The 19,708-nt window shown below is 41.3% G+C and overlaps 1 protein-coding gene across 1 annotated transcript; it reads right to left on the bottom strand.

Moving 5' to 3' along the window:
* Positions 1-450: 450 nt before the first annotated feature.
* On the bottom strand, positions 451-19,036 carry LOC311059731 (uncharacterized protein). The gene is made up of 12 exons (XM_084077766.1): positions 18,957-19,036; positions 16,832-16,921; positions 14,343-14,459; positions 13,948-14,250; positions 12,979-13,078; positions 12,367-12,582; positions 11,424-11,557; positions 10,702-10,791; positions 9,336-9,512; positions 8,505-8,650; positions 2,990-3,118; positions 451-2,041 (listed from the first exon to the last, which is right to left on the bottom strand). Exons 1-12 carry the CDS (start codon positions 18,986-18,988, stop codon positions 1,692-1,694), a joined length of 1,884 nt encoding a protein of 627 aa, XP_083933892.1. The 5' UTR covers positions 18,989-19,036; the 3' UTR covers positions 451-1,691.
* Between the last annotated feature and the right edge of the window lie 672 nt (positions 19,037-19,708).

Raw genomic sequence — 19,708 nt, 5'->3', positions numbered from 1 at the left:
TTTACTTTTGGTACTTTAAGTACATTTTGATGCAATCAATCAATCCACACCCCCACACACACACACACACACACACACACACACACACACACACACACACACACACACACACACACACACACACACACACACACACACACACACACACACACGGCTTTACCTCATGCAACTGAGACGGTGCAACAGTGCCCTCTATTGGACAGGCTACATCATAACAGTGGATAACCTGCACTACTCATTCAAACTCACATTGTGTTATAACCACCATAGAGTTAAAAAAAAATAAGGGCGTTACCCCCAGTGTTGGAAATACTCAGATGGATTTATTGATTTACTCAAAGTAGAAGTAGCATTACAGTTCAATTGTATACTTGAAGCACCAAAGTAGGCAAATTATATTGTATTTTATATATATATATATATATATTTTTTTTTATGTGTTAGTTTTATTAACTGCTGTAGTCCTAGTTTCAACCTTAGACATTCCCTGCCCCATGGAAGAACTGAGCAATGGTGGAATACAAATACGTTTATTAAAGGGTCAGGACACCCTAGCTAATTTTTATTTTTATTTTAACAAATATAAATGTGTCACTTGTGATAGGGACCAATGATATAATACAATTTGCTCATAGGCTTGTGTTTATTAAGAGAGAAACGCATCATTAATTGGCAAAATCTCAAACAAGCATACATAGGCCAATTACTGTCAGTGTTTGCTGTGACGAGACTTTATCTTTAAGAGCCAAAACACTATAGAAGGCATGTAAACATGTTCTTACCCCATCCAGTTAACAAGCTTTTCAAAATAAAGTGTGTGTATGTGCTTACATATACTGTATTTACAAGCGCATGTATCATAAAGGAAGGATCAAAAGCTGCCCAAAAAAGGAACATTTTGTCACCTTCTTGCAGTTTGAGTGTGTTAAATGAGTGTCTTTGGTCAAAACCACACAGAGATAATTATAGTAAATATACACTTTAACCATAATAGTTGAAATAGTTTTTTTCCACACTTGGAAACTGAGGATCTAAAGTGAACTCAGCTATCTTTCGTTGGTATGTGAACACTCCTAAAGAACTCAGACTCCTCTGAAGTGAAGCGTACTGAGACCCCCTCAGGACCTGCTGTGCCAACCCTAAAAAATGTACTCTAGCGTGAGCAGAAAGAGGACTGAGGCCCCGTCAGAGCTGAAGTTGACCAGAAAGAGAACCGAGTCCTCTTTCACATGAACTGACCATGTCAACGCAAAAATAACTCGCTCCCTTGTCTGCTGGTGCACTTTTAAAAAGCACTCTGTTCATTTACAAAGACCTATTGTCCATTTTGTGGACTAGAAACTTCAGTAGCTTTATTAATAGGCTATAGGCACGGCAGCCATATTGGAAAGAAATTGGGCCTCTTCCTGACATCCTTCAGAGTTTTTACCAATGACACTAATGAAGGCTTTGTTCCATTTCATGTAGTTCATGTAGTAGTTCTCAAACCTTTTTTTTGACAACAGAAAACAGAACAGAGCCCTCATTAGTATCATTGGTAACACCTCCATACATGAAGTAAGAAGAGGCCCAATTTATCTCCAAAACGGCTGCTGTGCATAGAGCCTATTGGCATGAGAGGGAGTAGATAATAACACAAATACATTTGTTTCCCTTTTGAATGCGAGCCATTCCATTCCAGAGGAAAACGCTCATATGTGGTACTCCATCATTCTCAGTCTTTTGATGGGTCTGCTGTGTGTCTGCTGGCGACCAGACGACAGACGCCTCTTGGAGCTCAGTTTAGTAACGGGACGACGGGTTGCTGTTGGCTGACATGGGCTGAGTCCGCCTGGTCGTGCCGTTGCTGGTCGGACCGCTGCCGTTCTTCTGGAAGAGGTCTGACCCTTACCGAAGCGGTGCATGGCAGACGACAGTCTTGATGGGTTGGATTTGATGTGATGAAACTGCTTGGCCATGGCAGCAATGGCCTGACTGTAGATGGGGTCCTTTCTCAGGCTGCTAATGTCTCTGATCATGCTCTCCACCAGGTCCTCTGTGTCTGTTCAAACACATTGTTCAACTTTACAACACACACACTTACAGTGCAGACTACAGCACAATATTATGACTTATACAATTATTTGTGTGCCAAGAAATGTATTTTGATTTATTATGTTCAGTTTTGGATGCTGTAATTCCCAGTGCACAATTGCAATTAAAAAATATTTTTTAACCAAATGTTTGGCTATCATGACAGAACGCTAGTGTCCCAGAACAGGGAAGCTAGGTTGCATGTGTTTAAGCAGCATGTAGTCTATTTTTGAGAAATGTTGCCTATAAAGACATGCCCACAATAGGGGCATCCTGAAACCTTGCGCCTCTATTCTGGGGCAAACATTTGGTGAAAATAGCCGATTTAAAGCCTTGATCAGTTGATCGGCTATATTCTGCAAAGAGATTTGGTCAAGAGGGGGGAAAGGAGGCACCTGAGGGGGTTTAAGTGGTTATAGGGTTTAAGTCAGGGGTGGGCAACTTTGATGATGGGGAGGGCCACTATATTTCCACACTCACTCCAGGGAGGGCCACATTGCATATATACTGTCTCTCCGAATTGTAACTTTTTTCGCCATTCTACAGTATGTCACACAAAAGTAGCAAAAATATTTTTTGAATTGGAATCCAGATTTCTTTGTGCTATTTTTGAATTGGAATCCTGAAAAGTAACATTTTTATTTAATTTCAAATGCATTTAGTTATACTTATGTTCATTTTATGAACTTCAATACAAATACATTGGACACAAAAAAGACAATAGAAATGTAATACTAGTCATTAAGCTACTAATATATACTGAAGTAATTAAAGCGGGTCATGTTTGCATGTTTGGAATCAATAATATATCAGTATTCCGATATTAAGTGAAGGTGGGGGCCGCATGTGGCCCCCGGGCCGCCAGTTGCCCATGTACGGTAAGTGTTTGTAGATGTGACAACGTTATTATTCTCACCCTCTTCATGGTCGCTTGGCACAGGAAGACACAGAAAGTCAGCAGCACTTTCATCTTCCCATTCCTCTTGATTGGTCCTGAGGTCACCTCGGCTTGGGTTCTGCTGTGACCTTTGACCTTGCATCAAGTCTGAAGATGATGGAGACAAAAGCAGTCGTTATTAAAGATATCAACACTCATCCTGGTCCTACTGAACTGTGTTTAAGTGTCAATATGGGCTACAACATTAAACTACCGAAAAATAAAGTTATCTGTGATAGACCTTGATTATATCAAGAATCACATTTGTCACTCAAACAGGTACAAGCAGGGAAATATTGGTGGTAACTGTTCCACAAATCTCTCAAGAAAGTTTAAAGTCTCTGAAAGTTGATTTGCCTACCATGCTGAAATGAATGGAAACCAATGGCTTCTTGGACAGTCAATAAAGGAAACATACTTCTAAAAATGCAAAAACGAATGAAATAAAAGTTGTACTTGATTCATGGACCGACTATTACCTAAAACACATGGTCAGATTTTGTCCCTACTCACTAGTGATGCACGGGCCGACCCGTAGCCGGGGTGGACGGGTTATAGATTACGCAACAACAGCGCCATACGGTGAAGCACAAATGAAGCTTTACACAGCTGCATCTCCTAATCAGCGCTGCGTACGGGTGGTTCGCTCGGGTTTAATGATGAACAGAACCGGGGTCCCGAAGTGATAGAATATGAACCAAGCCGGACCCACTTGACGATAATAAAACCCGCCAAAACCAGAACTCGTATGGGTCGTGGATATTATACAACCAAGCACAGTGACTATCTGTCTGCAATGGATAAAGTGTTATTGGCGAAAGTTGGTGACACACATTGCAGGCAACTAAAGGCAGGTACACATTGCAGGACCTTAAAGTGCTCGGGGGGTCATCTGATCGTTAAGCATAACATACTGCAGGAGTTTATTTCTTGAAATCGGCTGTCATAATGTCATTGTGGTTTTCACAACACGATTGATCCCCGACAAGGGCTGACACACTGTAGGATAGTTCACTAGGATGCCATTTCCAGAGTCAGACCCAATACATACATTTGTGTTTATTCCAATTCATTTTAATCGATGTATCCCGTGATATGCCTATCTCCCTCTCCCTCTCCCTCTCTCGCATGTAAAGTGCGCTGAAACAGTTGCCATGTCCGCTTATTATAAGCGACTTTGGGATTGTTTTTCTATAAAGTTGCTTGAAAGTGTAGTTGCGTTTTCTTTGGCCTTGTTTCCTAATATTGTTTGAACCAGTTGTTCTCAAACATTTGGCAAGGACCCCCAAAATGATATTAATAATTAATTGCCCGCAGAGGCGCAGACATCCCCCTTCTGAAAATATGTTGTGCTCAGTGCTCAAGTGGCCTTTTCTTGGGCTTATTTTCATAGACCTGGTTGCTTATTTCTCTCGCAACATCTGGCAATGCTGTTCAGACACAGCCACACACACACACACACACACACACACACACACACACACACACACACACACACACACACACACACACACACACACACACACACACACACACACACACACACACACACACACACACACACACACACACACACAGAGAGCTCGGTCTCGGTCTCTCTCTTTCTCTGTACAATTCCTCTAAAATAAACAGCCCACCAGGCTCGCTCACTTTCTCATTTTGTTTTATAATGTTAACTTATTACAGGACTGGACGGTAATATTGCGGTAGGGACTGTTTGTTGTGGTCAGATCCAGCGACGCTCCCCTAGCCACGGTTGCTGTAATGTGCTCTCATTGGCTGTAGCGTGGATCTCCTCGCAGACCGTTTCATACTGTATGGTACTGTCCGATCTCCTCTCTGCGACAGGGCCGAATATCTAACAGTTTAGTTATCTGAAAGCCGTCGCAGAGCGGAGAATCACGGCCACATCGTGTCGCGGAGCCTTTCACACACAGCGAGCATTATCTCGCCGATCAAAGGCCGATCTGCGTCAGATCGGGAGGTTTTGTCGGCGAGCGCCAAAAAAGGTTGGCGACAGCAATATCGGACCTAATGTCCTGCAGTGTGTACCTGGCCTAAGGCAAGTAAGCAACCTCCCATGCGCAGTCATTCATGTATAACATTAACAAAACTAAACAAGCTGTAGGTTTTGCATATTAAGGTTGAATAAGATGTAAAGGGCAAATACAATCAACTTGACTGGACAGACAAACATGAGAATGAGTGGGAAAATCTCAAACAGACATTGACCACTGCACCTGTATTGATTTTCTTTGACCCAACAAAAAAAATCAAGGTGTCAAAAGATGGGATCGGTGGAGTTCTCCTACAGGCTGAAGGTGAGCACTGGAAACCAGTGGCCTACAGTATGCATCCAGAACCATGACAGAGACTGAATGCAGATATGCTCGAATAGAAAAAGAGTGCCTAGGTTTGGTCTTTGGCCTAGAGAAGTTTCACAGCTACATATATGGTCTACCATCCTTCACTGTGGAGACAGATCATCGTCCATTAGTAGCAATCATAAAAAATAACTTAAATTACAAGAATTCAGCGTCTCATGATGAAGCTGCAGAGATATGACTTTGAGCTGATCTATACTCCAGGAAAGTACCTGATACTCGCTGATGCACTCTCGCGAGCACCCACAAGGAGGTGTGAGAGTACATCAGATGAGGATGTTGCTGCGCTTCAATGTGTCAGACAAAAAGCTGTTGAAACAAGAAAAGACACAGAGTTGCAGCATGTCATGGAGAACATGCAGAACGGATGGCCTGTAGGTTCCTGCCCGCTGTTCTACCACATTAGAGGTGAGCTGAGTGTTGTTAATGGACTGTTGCTGAGAAAAAACAGAACAGTCATTCCACACAAATTAAGACAGGATCTGCTACAGAGAATCCATGAAGGTCATCTCGGTGTCGAGAAATGTAAAAGAAGGGCAAGAGACATAGTGCACTGGCTTGGAATTAACAAAGACATCGAGAAAATGATAAGCATATGCGAGACATGCCAGAAGCATAGGAACAAGCAAACCAAAGAGCCTATGGTGATAGCTGATGTGCCAACAGCACCCTGGCATAAAGTTGGAATGGACTTGTTTCATCTGAAGGGAAAAGATTATCTCGTGGTCATAGACTACTACTCCAACTTCCCTGAAATGGCATTACTATCAAATACATCATCAAGCTGTGTCATAACACATACAGAATCCATCTTTGCCAGGAACGGCATAGCTAATATCGTCCAGAGCGACAACGGCCCATGTTTTAATAGCAAAGAATGGCAGAGATTTGCAGAACAGCGTGACTTTAAGCATGTGACGTCTAGTCCCATGTATCCGCAGGCAAATGGGAAAGCTGAAAAGGGAGTCCACCTTCTAAAGCAACTGCTGAAGAAAGCTGCCGACAGTGACTCTGACCCTTATCTAGCTTTACTCAGCTACAGAGCAACGCCACTGGAATGCGGACTGTCACCTGCTGAGCTGCTGATGAACAGAAAGCTGCGTACTACACTGCCATGCATCTCAAAGCAAAATAAACATCTGGAACTGGAACGGAAGCTACTAAAGCAGAAAACAAAGCAACGGTCATTCTATGACAGTGCAGCAAAGCAACTTCCACCACTGTCAAGCAATGACACTGTCAGAATTGAAGAGCCTGGTGGATGGAAAGCAAAAGCCACCGTTCTCCAAAGAAGTAGCTCCACGATCGCTCACTGTGAGGACAGAGGAAGGACAGATCTTCAGACGTAATTGCCACAGTCCTTCTACACCTGTGCTCAGGAGATCTCCAAAACAGACTCCTTCTACACCTGTGCTCAGGAGATCCACAAGAGAGAGCAAAAAGCCTGAGAGACTGGGTTTGTAAAAAAGGGAAAATAAAAAAAAGAACAAAAAAGTAACTGTAAAATTGAAAGAAAAAGAAAAAAAGATTGTTAAAAAATAAAAAGATTGTAAAATGTCAAATGTGATTGATATGTGATGTCTAGATTGTCTAGATTTATTGCAGGATAGGAAAGTCAGATTATGGTTTTAAAAACACGTTTATGCTGGCTACCTAATGCTTAGTGCATTAATGTTGCACTCTGATATTGTCCTTTGTGATGTTCTTAGATAGATTACAACTGCATTATTAGTTGCTTCACAGAAAGGGGGATGTGATGATTATCTATGATAGTTTGTATTGTCTGTAGCCACAAAGTGTCAGTAGTGTCAGTAGTGTCAGTATCTATATAATGAACGCACAGAGACAGGAAGTCAGTTCATATAGAGTTCATGCATCTGACAAACATTTGTACGCATGCGGTCGATATAAATAAAGAAGCCTTGGAATTAAAGGACACGGTCATCATTGACTCAACGAACAGAACAGGCGGGTGCAGCGAGTCAACCACGGAAGAAAAAAAGATACACCAAAACACACCTTGTTGCTCTCTCTCTCCCCCTCCCTCCCTCTGTCCCCCTCTCTCTCTCTCTCTCTCTGGAAAGCGGTTACATGTCGCCTTTCCGACATGTCTCCTTTCCGACGTTAACGAACCCTATACCTAACCCTAACCGCACGCGGAAGCCACTAGTCGGAGTGGCGAGATGTCGGAATGGAAGGCGGTTACCCTGGAAAGCAATAGGCTCTATGCACAGCAGCCATATTGGGAATGAATTGGGCCTCTCCCTTACTTCCTTCGCAGGTGTTACCAATGATACTAATTAAGGCTCTGTTCCATTGAGTGTGGCATAGTGGTTGTCTTATTTTCAAGGACCCCCATAACTCTGAGAGTGTACAAATGGAACCAAATGGACCCGTTCCATTTGTACACTCTCAGAGTTACACACACCCACCATAAGGGGCCATTTGGGAACCAAAATGGAGTGTTTCTAGTGAGCCAACATGCACGATATCAGCACCCTGGACCAGAATGGAACAGAGCCTTCATTAGTATCATTGGTAACACCTGTGAAGGAAGTAAGGAAGGGGCCCAATTCATTCTCAATATGGCTGCTGTGCATAGAGCCTATTGAATGGGCTTGCCTCTGTGCTTTTTTTTCCTTCTTTTTCGGCGGGTTGCGGGACGGGTCGTTGATTTATATTCATGTTTGCGGGACGGGTTGGGGCTCCCGTGCGGGGCAGGTTATGAAAAAACCTGGCCCGCGCATCACTACTACTCATCATAGTTTAAGGGCGGCCATAGCTGAATGGTTAGTGAGCACGCCTAGGGTGCCAGAGGCCCTGGTTGCCCCAGGTTCGATTCCAGGCCAGGCCAGCATATGTGTCGATGAAATGAAATTTGTCCCTGAGCAAGACTCTTAACCCCTAATTGCTCACAGGTTCTCATTGGAAACAAGACCGCAAGGACTTTCATGAACGACCTGTTAAAAGGAATTATCCTTATCCTTAGTATGACTTGGTGAGAATGTGTTGAATAAACTGTTTTTTTCTTTTTTATTTCATGTCAGCTGACAGAGTGAGTGTGTGTGTTATGAAGTGAGGAAGTCAGTGTGTGATTTACAATCACTTACTGTCAGTCTGCTCCTCATCTGCTGTCACACATTGTAGGACGTCTGGACACGTCTTCGTCTTCTTCTTCCTCTTCTTCTGACTTCCCGGCAGACTGGACGCCGGTCGGTGTGTAGATCTCATCTTCCCTAAGACCTTGTATCGGAGTCTGTGCAAAAGATTGCTTTTTAGAATGTGCTCGCACACGCACACACACACACACACACACACACACACACACACACACACACACACACACACACACACACACACACACACCACAAATAACATTGATTATACCACAGCAGCCGCCCACCTGCCTCAAGAGAAGCCCAGGCTCTATTTAACCCATTCAACCCGGGAACGCATCTGTGTCATTTTAAGATTTCTTTGGCTATTCAAAAATAGCAGATGAAAACACCAAGCATGAGCTTGTAGATCTACTATTTTTGAAAATGTGTGAACATTTGTGCAAATCTTTGAATATTATATATAAAAATTTTTAACTCAAATCTTTTGCTTCCTGGAACAAAATAATTTGAGACGGGCGGGAGGGGGTCCGCGGACAAATAACATATCATTTTGGGGGTCCTTGACATGAAAAAGTTTTGAGAACCACTCTAAAAAAAGGATTTAGAAGACATTTGTGGAATTCCCAGCAAAGATTTGAGTTAAAAATGTAAAAAATATATATTCAAATATTTGCACAAATTTTCAAAAGATACCAACACTTTTACTCAAGTGACATTTTTAATTCTGGACTTTTACTTGTAACAGAGCACTTCTACATTGCAGTATTGATACTTTTACTTAAGTAAAACATTTGAGTACTTTTTCCACCACTACACATATACCTGTAGCAGAACTCTAGAGTAGGACAGAGCTCTTTGTTTGCTGCAGCGAGCGCATAATTCTCCCCATGTTCCACCTGCAGATCAATCTTGAGCACCTCTAAGGCTGAACTGGGGTTGTGTCCCGCTTCAAAAAGCTTGAGGAGTTTCTCTCGCGCCTTGTCGCCCACGTCACGGTACCTGGAAAAAAATATTTTTAACCCATTAAGACCTGAGGCAATTCTTAAAAATGATTTCTAAATCCTATCAATTTTTGATGCGCTATGAGCTTGTATATCTGCTATTTTTGAATAGCCAAAGAAATCTAAAGTGACACAGATGCGTTCCAGGTCTCAATGGGTTAAAGTAAAAGTATCAGTACTGCCATACAGAAACACTCTGTTAACAAGTAAAAAGTCAGGCAATCAAAATGTCCTTGAGTAAAAGTACTCATTATGCAGAACGTCCCGTTTCACAGGTTTTCATGTCTAAAATGTATGAAAACATCTTTTGAAAATAGCTGATCTACAAGCTCGACGCGTTGTGAGCTTGTAGACGGCACCGCAAATCTTTTAACTCCAATATTTGCTTCTGGGGGGTTCCCTGGAACAGAATATTTTGGCGGTCAAATGCATATCATTTTGGGGGTCCTTGACAAATGTTTGAGAACCACTGATTAGAGCAACATGAGTTTAAAAAAAACAACTGTAAGGTTTTAGAAGACTTTTGTAGAATCCACAGAAGTAAAGATTTGAGTTAAAAATGTTCGCCTTAAAAAAACATATATATATTCAAAGATTTGCATAAATGTTCACGAAAAGAAAAAAGAAAATAGCAGATCTACAAGCTCATAGCGGGGCACTCTGTGCTGCACTATGAGCTTGGAGATCTGCTATTTTTGAATAGCCAAAGAAATCTTAAAAATGACACAGAGATGCGTTACCGGTCTTAGGGCGCGGTCCCACCAAAACATGGTCGGCTAGCGTTAAACGCAGGTTGTGCGCGGCCACAGTTTTTTGCAGCCTTTTTTGCATTCTAAAAAACGGGAGGGGCGCGCCTGTCACTCACTTTCAGGACCCTCCCCGTAGCCCGCACCGCTTGCTGCCTTGAGCACCATGGTGCTTCCTGAGTCTTGGGACGGTCCGCCTTCGATTCACCCGATTGGACAGAGGAGGAAAATCAGGTCCTGCCTCCAGCAGTTATATGCTTCAAATAGACAAGTCGTGTAGAGCGGATAAACGCAAGGTCTGCGCGACAGGCGGAAAGAGCCCTTGCGTGAATCCACGCATTTACATTGACAAAGCATTGGCAGATTCTGCCCCAGAGGTAAAATAAAAGTGCGGTGGGAGCGCGCCCTTAATGGGTTAAATTACTTTCCACCACTGGGTACCTGAGTGCCTCTGCTCCGTTGATGTTGTGGTTGTGCTCGCTGCAGATGCTCACCATTGTAGGGAAGGCAGGCACGTGAGGATCTGAGCTCCTGAGGAGACATTTGAGACACAACAATGTTCTTCACTGTTCTTTACAAAAATATCTTATTTTACTGTGTCACACAAAGCAACAGTGGTGGAAAAAGTACTCAAATGTTTTACTCGAGTAAAAGTATCAATACTGCAATGCAGAAGTACTCCGTTACAAGTAAAAGTTCAAAATTTACTTGAGTGAAAGTACAAAAGTATTGGTATTAAAATGTACTTAAGGTACCAAAAGTAAAAGTACTCAAATGTTTGAAAATAGCAGATCTACAAGCTCACAACGCATCGCGATGCGACGCGTTGTGAGCTTGTAGATCGGCTATTTTAAAATAGCCTAGGTATGAAATAGGGTTAAAGTGATTAATGTATGTTTTATAATGTAATAATTTATATCTGCAAAGTAAATAGTAACTAAAGTTTTCAAATAATTGTAGTGGAGTAAAAGTACAATATCTGCCTCTGAGATGTAGTGGAGTAAAAGTAAAAGTATAGCCAATTGGAAATGCACCAGTAAAGTAAAAGTAGCTCAAAATTGTACTTAAGTACAGTACTTGAGTAAATGTACTTAATTACTTTACACCACTCCAAAACAACAGTGCCAAAAGATGTTGCAATATTTACAGTAAACCCTACTTACGTACTGGGCCTGCCTCTGCTACATTCAGTCCGTAGGAGTGTGACGGCCATCTTGGCGGGGCAGTTTGTGTTCTTGCTTGGTGTGTTGACATGATTACTTTGGTGTTTGGTGTTATGTTGGCATCTGTACTCCACCTTAAACCATTAACACCGGGAAAGCATCCGTGTCATTTTAGATTCCAGCCATGTACAGCAACATACGTTTTTCAAAAATAGCAGATATACAAGCTTGCAGCGCTATTGTGCTATTTTTGAAAAATGTGTACCCTGTATCCTATCCTCCCCTGTCGGCGGGCCTGGTAGTGATGGCTGTTTGATGTCTATGTCCAATGGGTGACTTGTCTCTTTCCATTCACATGAATTTAGTTTCAGTGAAACAACAATAGGTGCACCTCTTAGCATCATAGAATCATGCTAAGCGGTGCACCTATTGATATTTTAAAGGTAGGGTAAGTGATTTTATTTGGTTAAAATATGTTTTAAATAGCTCTATATTCCGATAGTACTCATTGCTATAGAGTGTTTGTTCAGTAACAGGAGTCTACATGTCTCTCCAGCTCTTTTTTAAACAGAAAAAGCATTTTCTGGTCAGGATACCAATCTTAATGAATCAGGATAGAGAACTCAGACAGAATACAGATTAAACAAGTGAAATTAGAAGTGAAGACACAAAGACAATTGGAACTGGAACACTATAAACATGAAGCTGATAAATGGCCCATTATGGGTACTCTCTCCTGATTGGCTGACATTTTGTCACCTCCCTGAAAATGTATTTTCTGTTTATTAAAGAGCTGGAGAGACAGGGAGACACCTGTTACTGAAAGAAACACTATAGCAATGATTAATATCAGAATATTGTGCTTTAACCTTTTAACAAAAACCTTTGTGTTTTAACCAAAAAATATCACTTACCCTATACCTTTAAGTGAAACCTATCTCACCTTGAAAATAACTCTTTCTCCCTTTACTTTACGACTTCTGCACACCCTCCATGTGACCGTGTGAGATTTTAACCACCGCTTTATGTCGTCTTCCGACGACAAAGCCATGCGAAGAGTCGCTCTGAAGTTGACATGATCGCCCGTCTCACTGATGGTCTGGTAATGGCAGACATGGTATTCATAGCTGGTGTCGTTACAGCTGGCTGGCAGATAGTCCTATGAAGCAAGGAATCAAATGAAACACGACAGGCATTGAGTGTGATTGCGTGTGTGTATTTATCTGCGTGTGTGTGTGTGTGTGTGTGTGTGTGTGTGTGTGTGTGTGTGCAATAAATTATGGAATATTCATTTTAACCCTTTAAAACCGGGAAAGAATCTGTGCCATTTTAGATTGTTGCGTTGGCTATTCAAATATAGCAGATGTACAAGCACTCAGCGCGACACTTCGGGCCGCACTGCGAGCTTGTGCATCTGCTATTTTTGAACATTTTTTAAAAAATCTTTGAAAGTGTGAGAACTACTGATTTAGAAGACATTTGTAGAATCTACCCCAGGTCTTAATGTATTAATATAGAATTGACAATTTGGGTTTTTTGCTAGAAAGAGAGGTACCTTCAAAGCAGGAAACTGAGAGATATTATTTTTCACTGGACTGGTGCAAGTGTTCTTATGGGGCCTCTTCCCGCCGAATCTTGCTATCAAGTCACAGCGTCTGAGGAGAAATGGCATCTTATCTTTACTACATAGTAACAGTATTCCATTACATACACACGTTGAGACAAACAGGCGACTGTAATGTAACACAGGTGTCGTTACATTACTTTGTTATTGTCCCCCACTGCAAGTTTATAGAATCATGCTAAAACTGCGTTTTGATTTGCATAGAGCTCCAGTGCAATCCATGACAACATGTAGTTGGTGGGGGATCCCCTTTAGGCTAGCGGTTTAGACGTTTGGCTTTAGTGTCCCTTCCCGTGCGGGAGACCGGGTTTGAATCCCGCGCGTTACATAAGGGTCGAAACCTTTCATTTATTTAAAGGAGTAGTACACCCAAAATAAATGCTTATTTTCTCTCAATTACACACCCCATGAAGCCTTGAATTCATGGAGATTTGTTTGTTTTTGTCGCTTTCTTGAGACAAACAAATTTGATGACCGGGGGAAAGTCGCTAATGTATCCAGTAGGAGACTCAAACGAGTCTCTTTGAGTCTCCTACCGGAAATACCCCCAGTCATCAGATTATTGGCTCAGGAATGCGTCAAAAACAAAACAAATCAAGGCTTCATGGGGTGTGTAATTGATAGAAAATAAGTCATTTTTTGGGTGAACTATTCCTTTAATACGAACCTGGTACATATAAAGCTAGGTCATGCAACACTATAGTTCGTACTTATACATAAGCAGGAGACTTAATGCCTTCACTCAGTACCAACAGTCTACTGAGACGATTGCAGGCTGTGATGTCACTTCCTCAAGTGACATTGCATGCACAGTCTGAACTCCAAAAGTAAATGGAAAAACAAAGAGGCACCACCCTTGTGGCCATTACATTTACCAACTGACTGTTACAAGCTTTTTACCTCGTCTCAGTTGAGTTCTGTGTTCTGTCGACTGTTTTGTCAGCTTCAGCGTTAGTTAATTTCTGTGTTCTGTCGACTGTTTTGTCAACTTCAGAGTTGGTTAATTTATGTGTTCTGTCGACTGTTTTGTCAACGTCAGAGTTAGTTAATTTCTGTGTTCTGTCGACTGTTTTGGTGACTTGAGCATCAGTTAATTCTTGCGTTATGTCGAGTGTTTTGTCAACTTCAGCGTTAGTTAATGTATGTGTTCTGTCGACTGTTTTGACGTCTTCAGTATCGTCCGGGCCTTGCAGACGGAGTGGTCTGTTATGAAAGAAACAAATTGTATCATACTGAGTGAAACAGCTTCAGATATAACACTGTGAAACAACACAACTTAATAAAGATCTTCTTACCTCACTGTCTCAGTTAATGCCCGTGTTCTGTCCTCTGTTCTGACCAAGGCCGTGGGAAGTAGGAAAACTGAGGGTGCTGCAGCAACCACTGGCGGATGGTACAAGACCTGCACAATTCTGAATACAAAATAAATGATTAAATTTGTGTTGCTCATGTTCATATTGTGGTATTTTTGTATTTCAGTGAGTAGTTTTTAGTGGATCTTGGGTTCCAAATGTACAGACCAGTTGTTGGAGAAATAACAATGTTTAGGCCTACTGTAGGCCTCACGTGACAACACACTTCTTGTTGCAAAGAGGCACAGAGCAGCATAAGACAACGGCCACGCAAAAGCTACTTTAGTATTTCTTTATGCATCCATGAAAAAATAACAAAACCTAGAGGCTCAGATTCAGAATGCATGGTGATGATGACAGCACAGGTTTTGTAGATAATGTCTATTTGCAGACCTACATGCACTGGACAGGTGTGTAGGAGAGGAACAGTTAACACTGAAAGAGAATAGTCCCACACACTGATAAATGAGGGCCAGTGTCTTCAATAACTTTTATTGACCCATTAAGACCGGGAACACATCTGCGGCAGACCGGCAGTGGCTCAGGGGCAGAGTGGCCGGGTAGAGTGAACTGGAAACCACAAGGTTCCCAGTTCGATCCCGGGCTGGGGGGCTCCCCCAGAGTTAGTGTCGAAGTGTCCTTGAGCAAGACGCTGAACCCCTAATTGCTCCTGATGAGCAGGTTGGTGCCTTGCATGGTTTCCTCCGCCATCGGTGTATGAATGTAATGCACAATCTATGTAAAGCGGTTTGGATAAAAGCGCTATACAAATGCACCATTTACATCTGTGTAACAACTTTAACCATTATTTTATACTTTGGCTATTCAAAAATAGCAGATATACAAGCTCATAGCGTGGCGAGCTTGTAGATCTACTTATAGAAAAATCGTGAAAATGTGTGATATATAAGTGTTTTTTTTACTCAAATCTTTGCTTCTGGGGGGTTCCTGGAACAACATATTTTGAGATGGGGGTCCGCGGCCAAATACATATAATTTTGGGGGTCCTTGACATGAAAAAGTTTGAGAACCACTGATATAGAAACATACGTTTTTCAAAAAGAACTGTAGGATTTAGAAGACATTTGTAAAATCAAGATGTGAGTTACAAATGTTCGCTTTAAAAAATTATATTCAAATGATTTGCACAAACTTTCAATTTTTTTTCAAGAATAGCAGATCTACAAGCTCATAGCGTGGCACTCGGTGCCACGCTATGAGCTTGTAGATCTGCTATTTTAGAATAGCCAAAGAAATCTTAAAATTACACAGATGTATTCCCGGTCTGAATTGGTTAATGCAACATTGTGGTGACGTCTAAACCTGTTTGAGAAGCAGAGATTAACACACACTCATGCGTGTGCACAGAGACATGGTTGAGACATGATGAAAAGTTGCAGAATACTTGTAGTGGAGGTAAATCCACATTTCATGCACTGCCAGTGTACAGTAGGACTACATTCTTATTCATTATTAGTTTAATGATCCATTGCCTGTGAATACCAAGTGGTCGATGCCCTTATCGACAAGATGTGTTGTACTTTCATAGCAGCTAATGCATAGCTGTATAATGCATACCTGTATAATGTTTGTCTATCATTTGTGCTTCCCTTAGAATGGCTGATATTCCATACAAAGCATACATGCAATGTATGAAATATCAGCCATTCTAGCAAAGTTTGTGTTATCAGATCATCATTGCATGTATTGTGAGTAAATAATAGTGTCAGTTATTCAACACGTCGGCCCTCATTTAGGTCCGGGTAGCTCAGTCAGTAGAGTACTCGCCTTTCTACAACTACGTGGTAATGGAGTTCGATCCCGGACCGGACGCCACCGACCCAGCGTATGAGTAGCATGGCTTGGATACAAGTACTGGGAGCTGATGGTAGGTGTTGTGCTCCACCTCAGCAATCCATCTCCCAGGGATCTAGAGTATGGGGTTCTCAACCTTTTCAGGCCCCGGACCCCCCAAAATAAATCATATTTGAACTGGGGACCCCCCAAAATCATCATATTTAAACTGAGGACCCCCACAAAATCATCATAATCATCATAATTGAACTGGGGATCCCCCCAAAAAATCATTATATTTGAACTTGTTAACCCATTAAGACCTGAGGCCGATTCTAAAAGTGTTTTCTAAATCCTAACAGTTGTTTGAACAAAAAAATAATAATAATAATAATAATAAATAATCTCAAAATATGTTGTTCCAGGGACCCCCAGAAGCAAAGATTTGAGTTGCAAATGTTTGCACACATTTTCACCATTTTTCAAAAATAGCAGATCTACAAGCTCATAGCGTGGCACTCGGTGCCGCGCAATGAGCTTGTATATCTGCTATTTTATAGAAATCTATAAAATAGAAATCTAAAATGACACAGATGCGTTCCCGGTCTTAATGGGTTAAGGACATTAACCCCTCTTACCTGAAACATGGTCCTACAGCCATGGTTTTGGGGACTTCAGCGTTGAGCATTATCTCCTCTTTGACGTCCGGGCCTCGTGGACGGAGCGCTCTGTTTTGAAAGAGACACATTGTATCATGATACTTTTTGGGTTAAAACCTCTATATTCCTATAAAGTGTTTGTTCCGTAACAGGGGTCTCCCCGTCTCTCCAGCTCTTCAGTAAAGTAGTAAAAATTACATCATCATTTTATAGTGTTTCATTGAAATGTCTGTAATGTTTTTTGTTCGTTTCATCATTTCCTATTTCACTTGTTCATCTTGTATGTATGAGTTCTCTCTCCTGATTGGTTGAAATTGATATCCTGACCTGAAAAATAGCAGATGTACAAGCTCATAGCGCGGCACCGAGTGCTGTACTATGAGTGCCTTTGAATATATATATTTTTAAAGCAAACATTTGTAAAATATGTTGTTCCAATTGCTATTGAAGTTATTGAAGTACATCAAATGGATAGAGGCGAGTCACTATAAGTTAAAAAAAAACACAAAATCAAGACCTTGAAACTGCTTGAATTCATAAAGAGGCCCATAATCTCAGAGTTTGAACCTTGTGCTCTGAACAAAACAAAGACACGCACTTTATTTTTGGGTATTATCGTTTCTAATCTTGTTACAGTATCTCATGAGCAAAGGTGCTTTTAATTATGTTAAGAGGTACTGTTTCATGCTGATGTGTAAGCATGGCTGGAAGAAAAAAAAATGCACTTAAGGAATAGGCTGCTATATGTTCTTAAAGATCTGGTGAAATGCCACTTTTAAAGCATATCTGTGGTCATCATATGGGCATACCTAACAATAGATGCAAAATAAATGGGGGGATTTGCATATTTGTTTATCAAAGGTCCATAAAAAGACAGTCTTAATTACTTACTTCCTGTAAACAGAAATGTACTGCGTGATGACATAGATACACTTCTATGAATATAAATTCATAAGGATTAGGATTGATTACATCTAATCCTAATGCAGACTTGGACTCTGTGCATTCTATTTTTTTCCAGCAATTGATGATATTTCTGGCATGTTCACTATTCAGAGTAAAGCAGAGAGAGAGCATGAGGAGGCTGACAGAGCAAGGAGAGCAGCTGGCATGGAGAAGACATCACAACAGTTTTAATGTCTCACTCCTAAGTTTTCCTGAAACTTAGCAGCCCTGCTTACTATAATAATATAGAACAATATATTTGTATATATATATATTTGTGTATATATATATATATATATACACACACACACACACACACACACACACACACACACACACACACACACACACACACACACACACAAAACAAGGGCTCCTTACCTACTTGTCTCAAACACTAAAATAAAATCTGCGTTATTTATTTTTAGCTCTGGCAGATTCATCTGGTTCAATAAAGGAACCAGATGAATCTGCAGATGAAACTGTGTGTTTGTAATTTGTAGAGTAGCTACAGAACAAGCCCTGAAACATGACTGTCATATCATGACAGTCATGGCGCAACGTGTTCCTGGTTTTGGACGTTTCTCCATGTACAACCCGTACATCTACATAAACGTTCAGATTTCAAATATAAAGTGCTGACCCCACGGCCATGGATGTAACAAGTTGAAACGGGCAGGTCCAAGTACCTGTATCTTCCGAATTGTTCAATAAAAAGCATTTTAATCCGAACTGTGGTTATTTTCTCATGATGCTTCAGAGTGCAATACACTTCCCAACCGATGGGGTCGCGGAGTTGAAAGCATGAAGGAAATGTTGAGAAAATGGCCACCGATCGGATTAAAATGCTTTTTATTGAACAATATGGAATATACTGGTACTTAGACCCAGGCGTTTCAACTTGTTACATCCATGGCCGTGGGGTTAGCACTTTATATTTGAAATTTGAACGTTTATGTAGATGTACGGGTTGTAAATTGAGAAATGTCCAAAACCAGGAACGCGTTGCGCCATGACGCTTGTGACAGACGAGCGTCATGTGAACCATGGCTACTACAGAACAGAAGCCACTTATTGTTTTACAGAGCTTTTAGTGTAGCTCGGTATTTATGCATCTAAAAGAGGTTTTAAAGTAGTTTTTTGTTTAAACATGTCTTACCTCATCTGCTTCATAGCGTTAGGGTTATTCATAAGGTTATAGTGAGATAAAGCGCTGCTCTACAATCACCAGGCTTCAAACCACAGAATCATGAGGGGGTAGTATTTGGCGGTTGCGCACATTTGGTCCGTTTACAACACTGGTCCGACTGAACCTCCGCGTCATCAGGCTTTAGTTCCGCAGAAGCCACAAACAAAAAAAAAAGCCTCAATGCTCTGGCTCGTGTGTGACGCTCACACACCACACACACACGCACGCACGCACAGACAGACAGACAGACAGACAGACAGACAGACAGACAGACAGGCGCGCGCGCGCGCGCACACACACACACACACACACACACACACACACACACACACACACACACACACACACACACACACACACACACACACACACACACACACACACACACACACACACACACAGTAAAAGACTGTTTGAATGTTTCAAAACAAACACAAGCAAAGTAGGTAATTGGACATAAAAGTCAATACTCTTCCAACACAAAACAAAGTCCATGAAATAAACCATAAAAAAAAATAAAACATATAAAACATCAATAATAATCATGGCAGTTAAATAGCCAGCATAGTGGCTTAAAAACAAAAGTTTGATAAGTTAACATTTTGGAAACATGAATAAAATACGGTGTTTGTATGAAAGAGTCATTGATCAAATAGCAATTTGCTATATCAATTAAAAAACATAATAATTTAAAAAAATGTGTAGGAATTAGATAATGTGGC

This window comes from Gymnoscopelus microlampas (genome assembly GCF_963454915.1).
Source record: "Gymnoscopelus microlampas genome assembly, chromosome: 14".
In the NCBI taxonomy this organism is placed as follows: Eukaryota; Metazoa; Chordata; class Actinopteri; order Myctophiformes; family Myctophidae; genus Gymnoscopelus; species Gymnoscopelus microlampas.
Note: the sequence above shows the minus strand (reverse complement) of the source record. Positions and strands in the feature narration are given on the sequence as shown.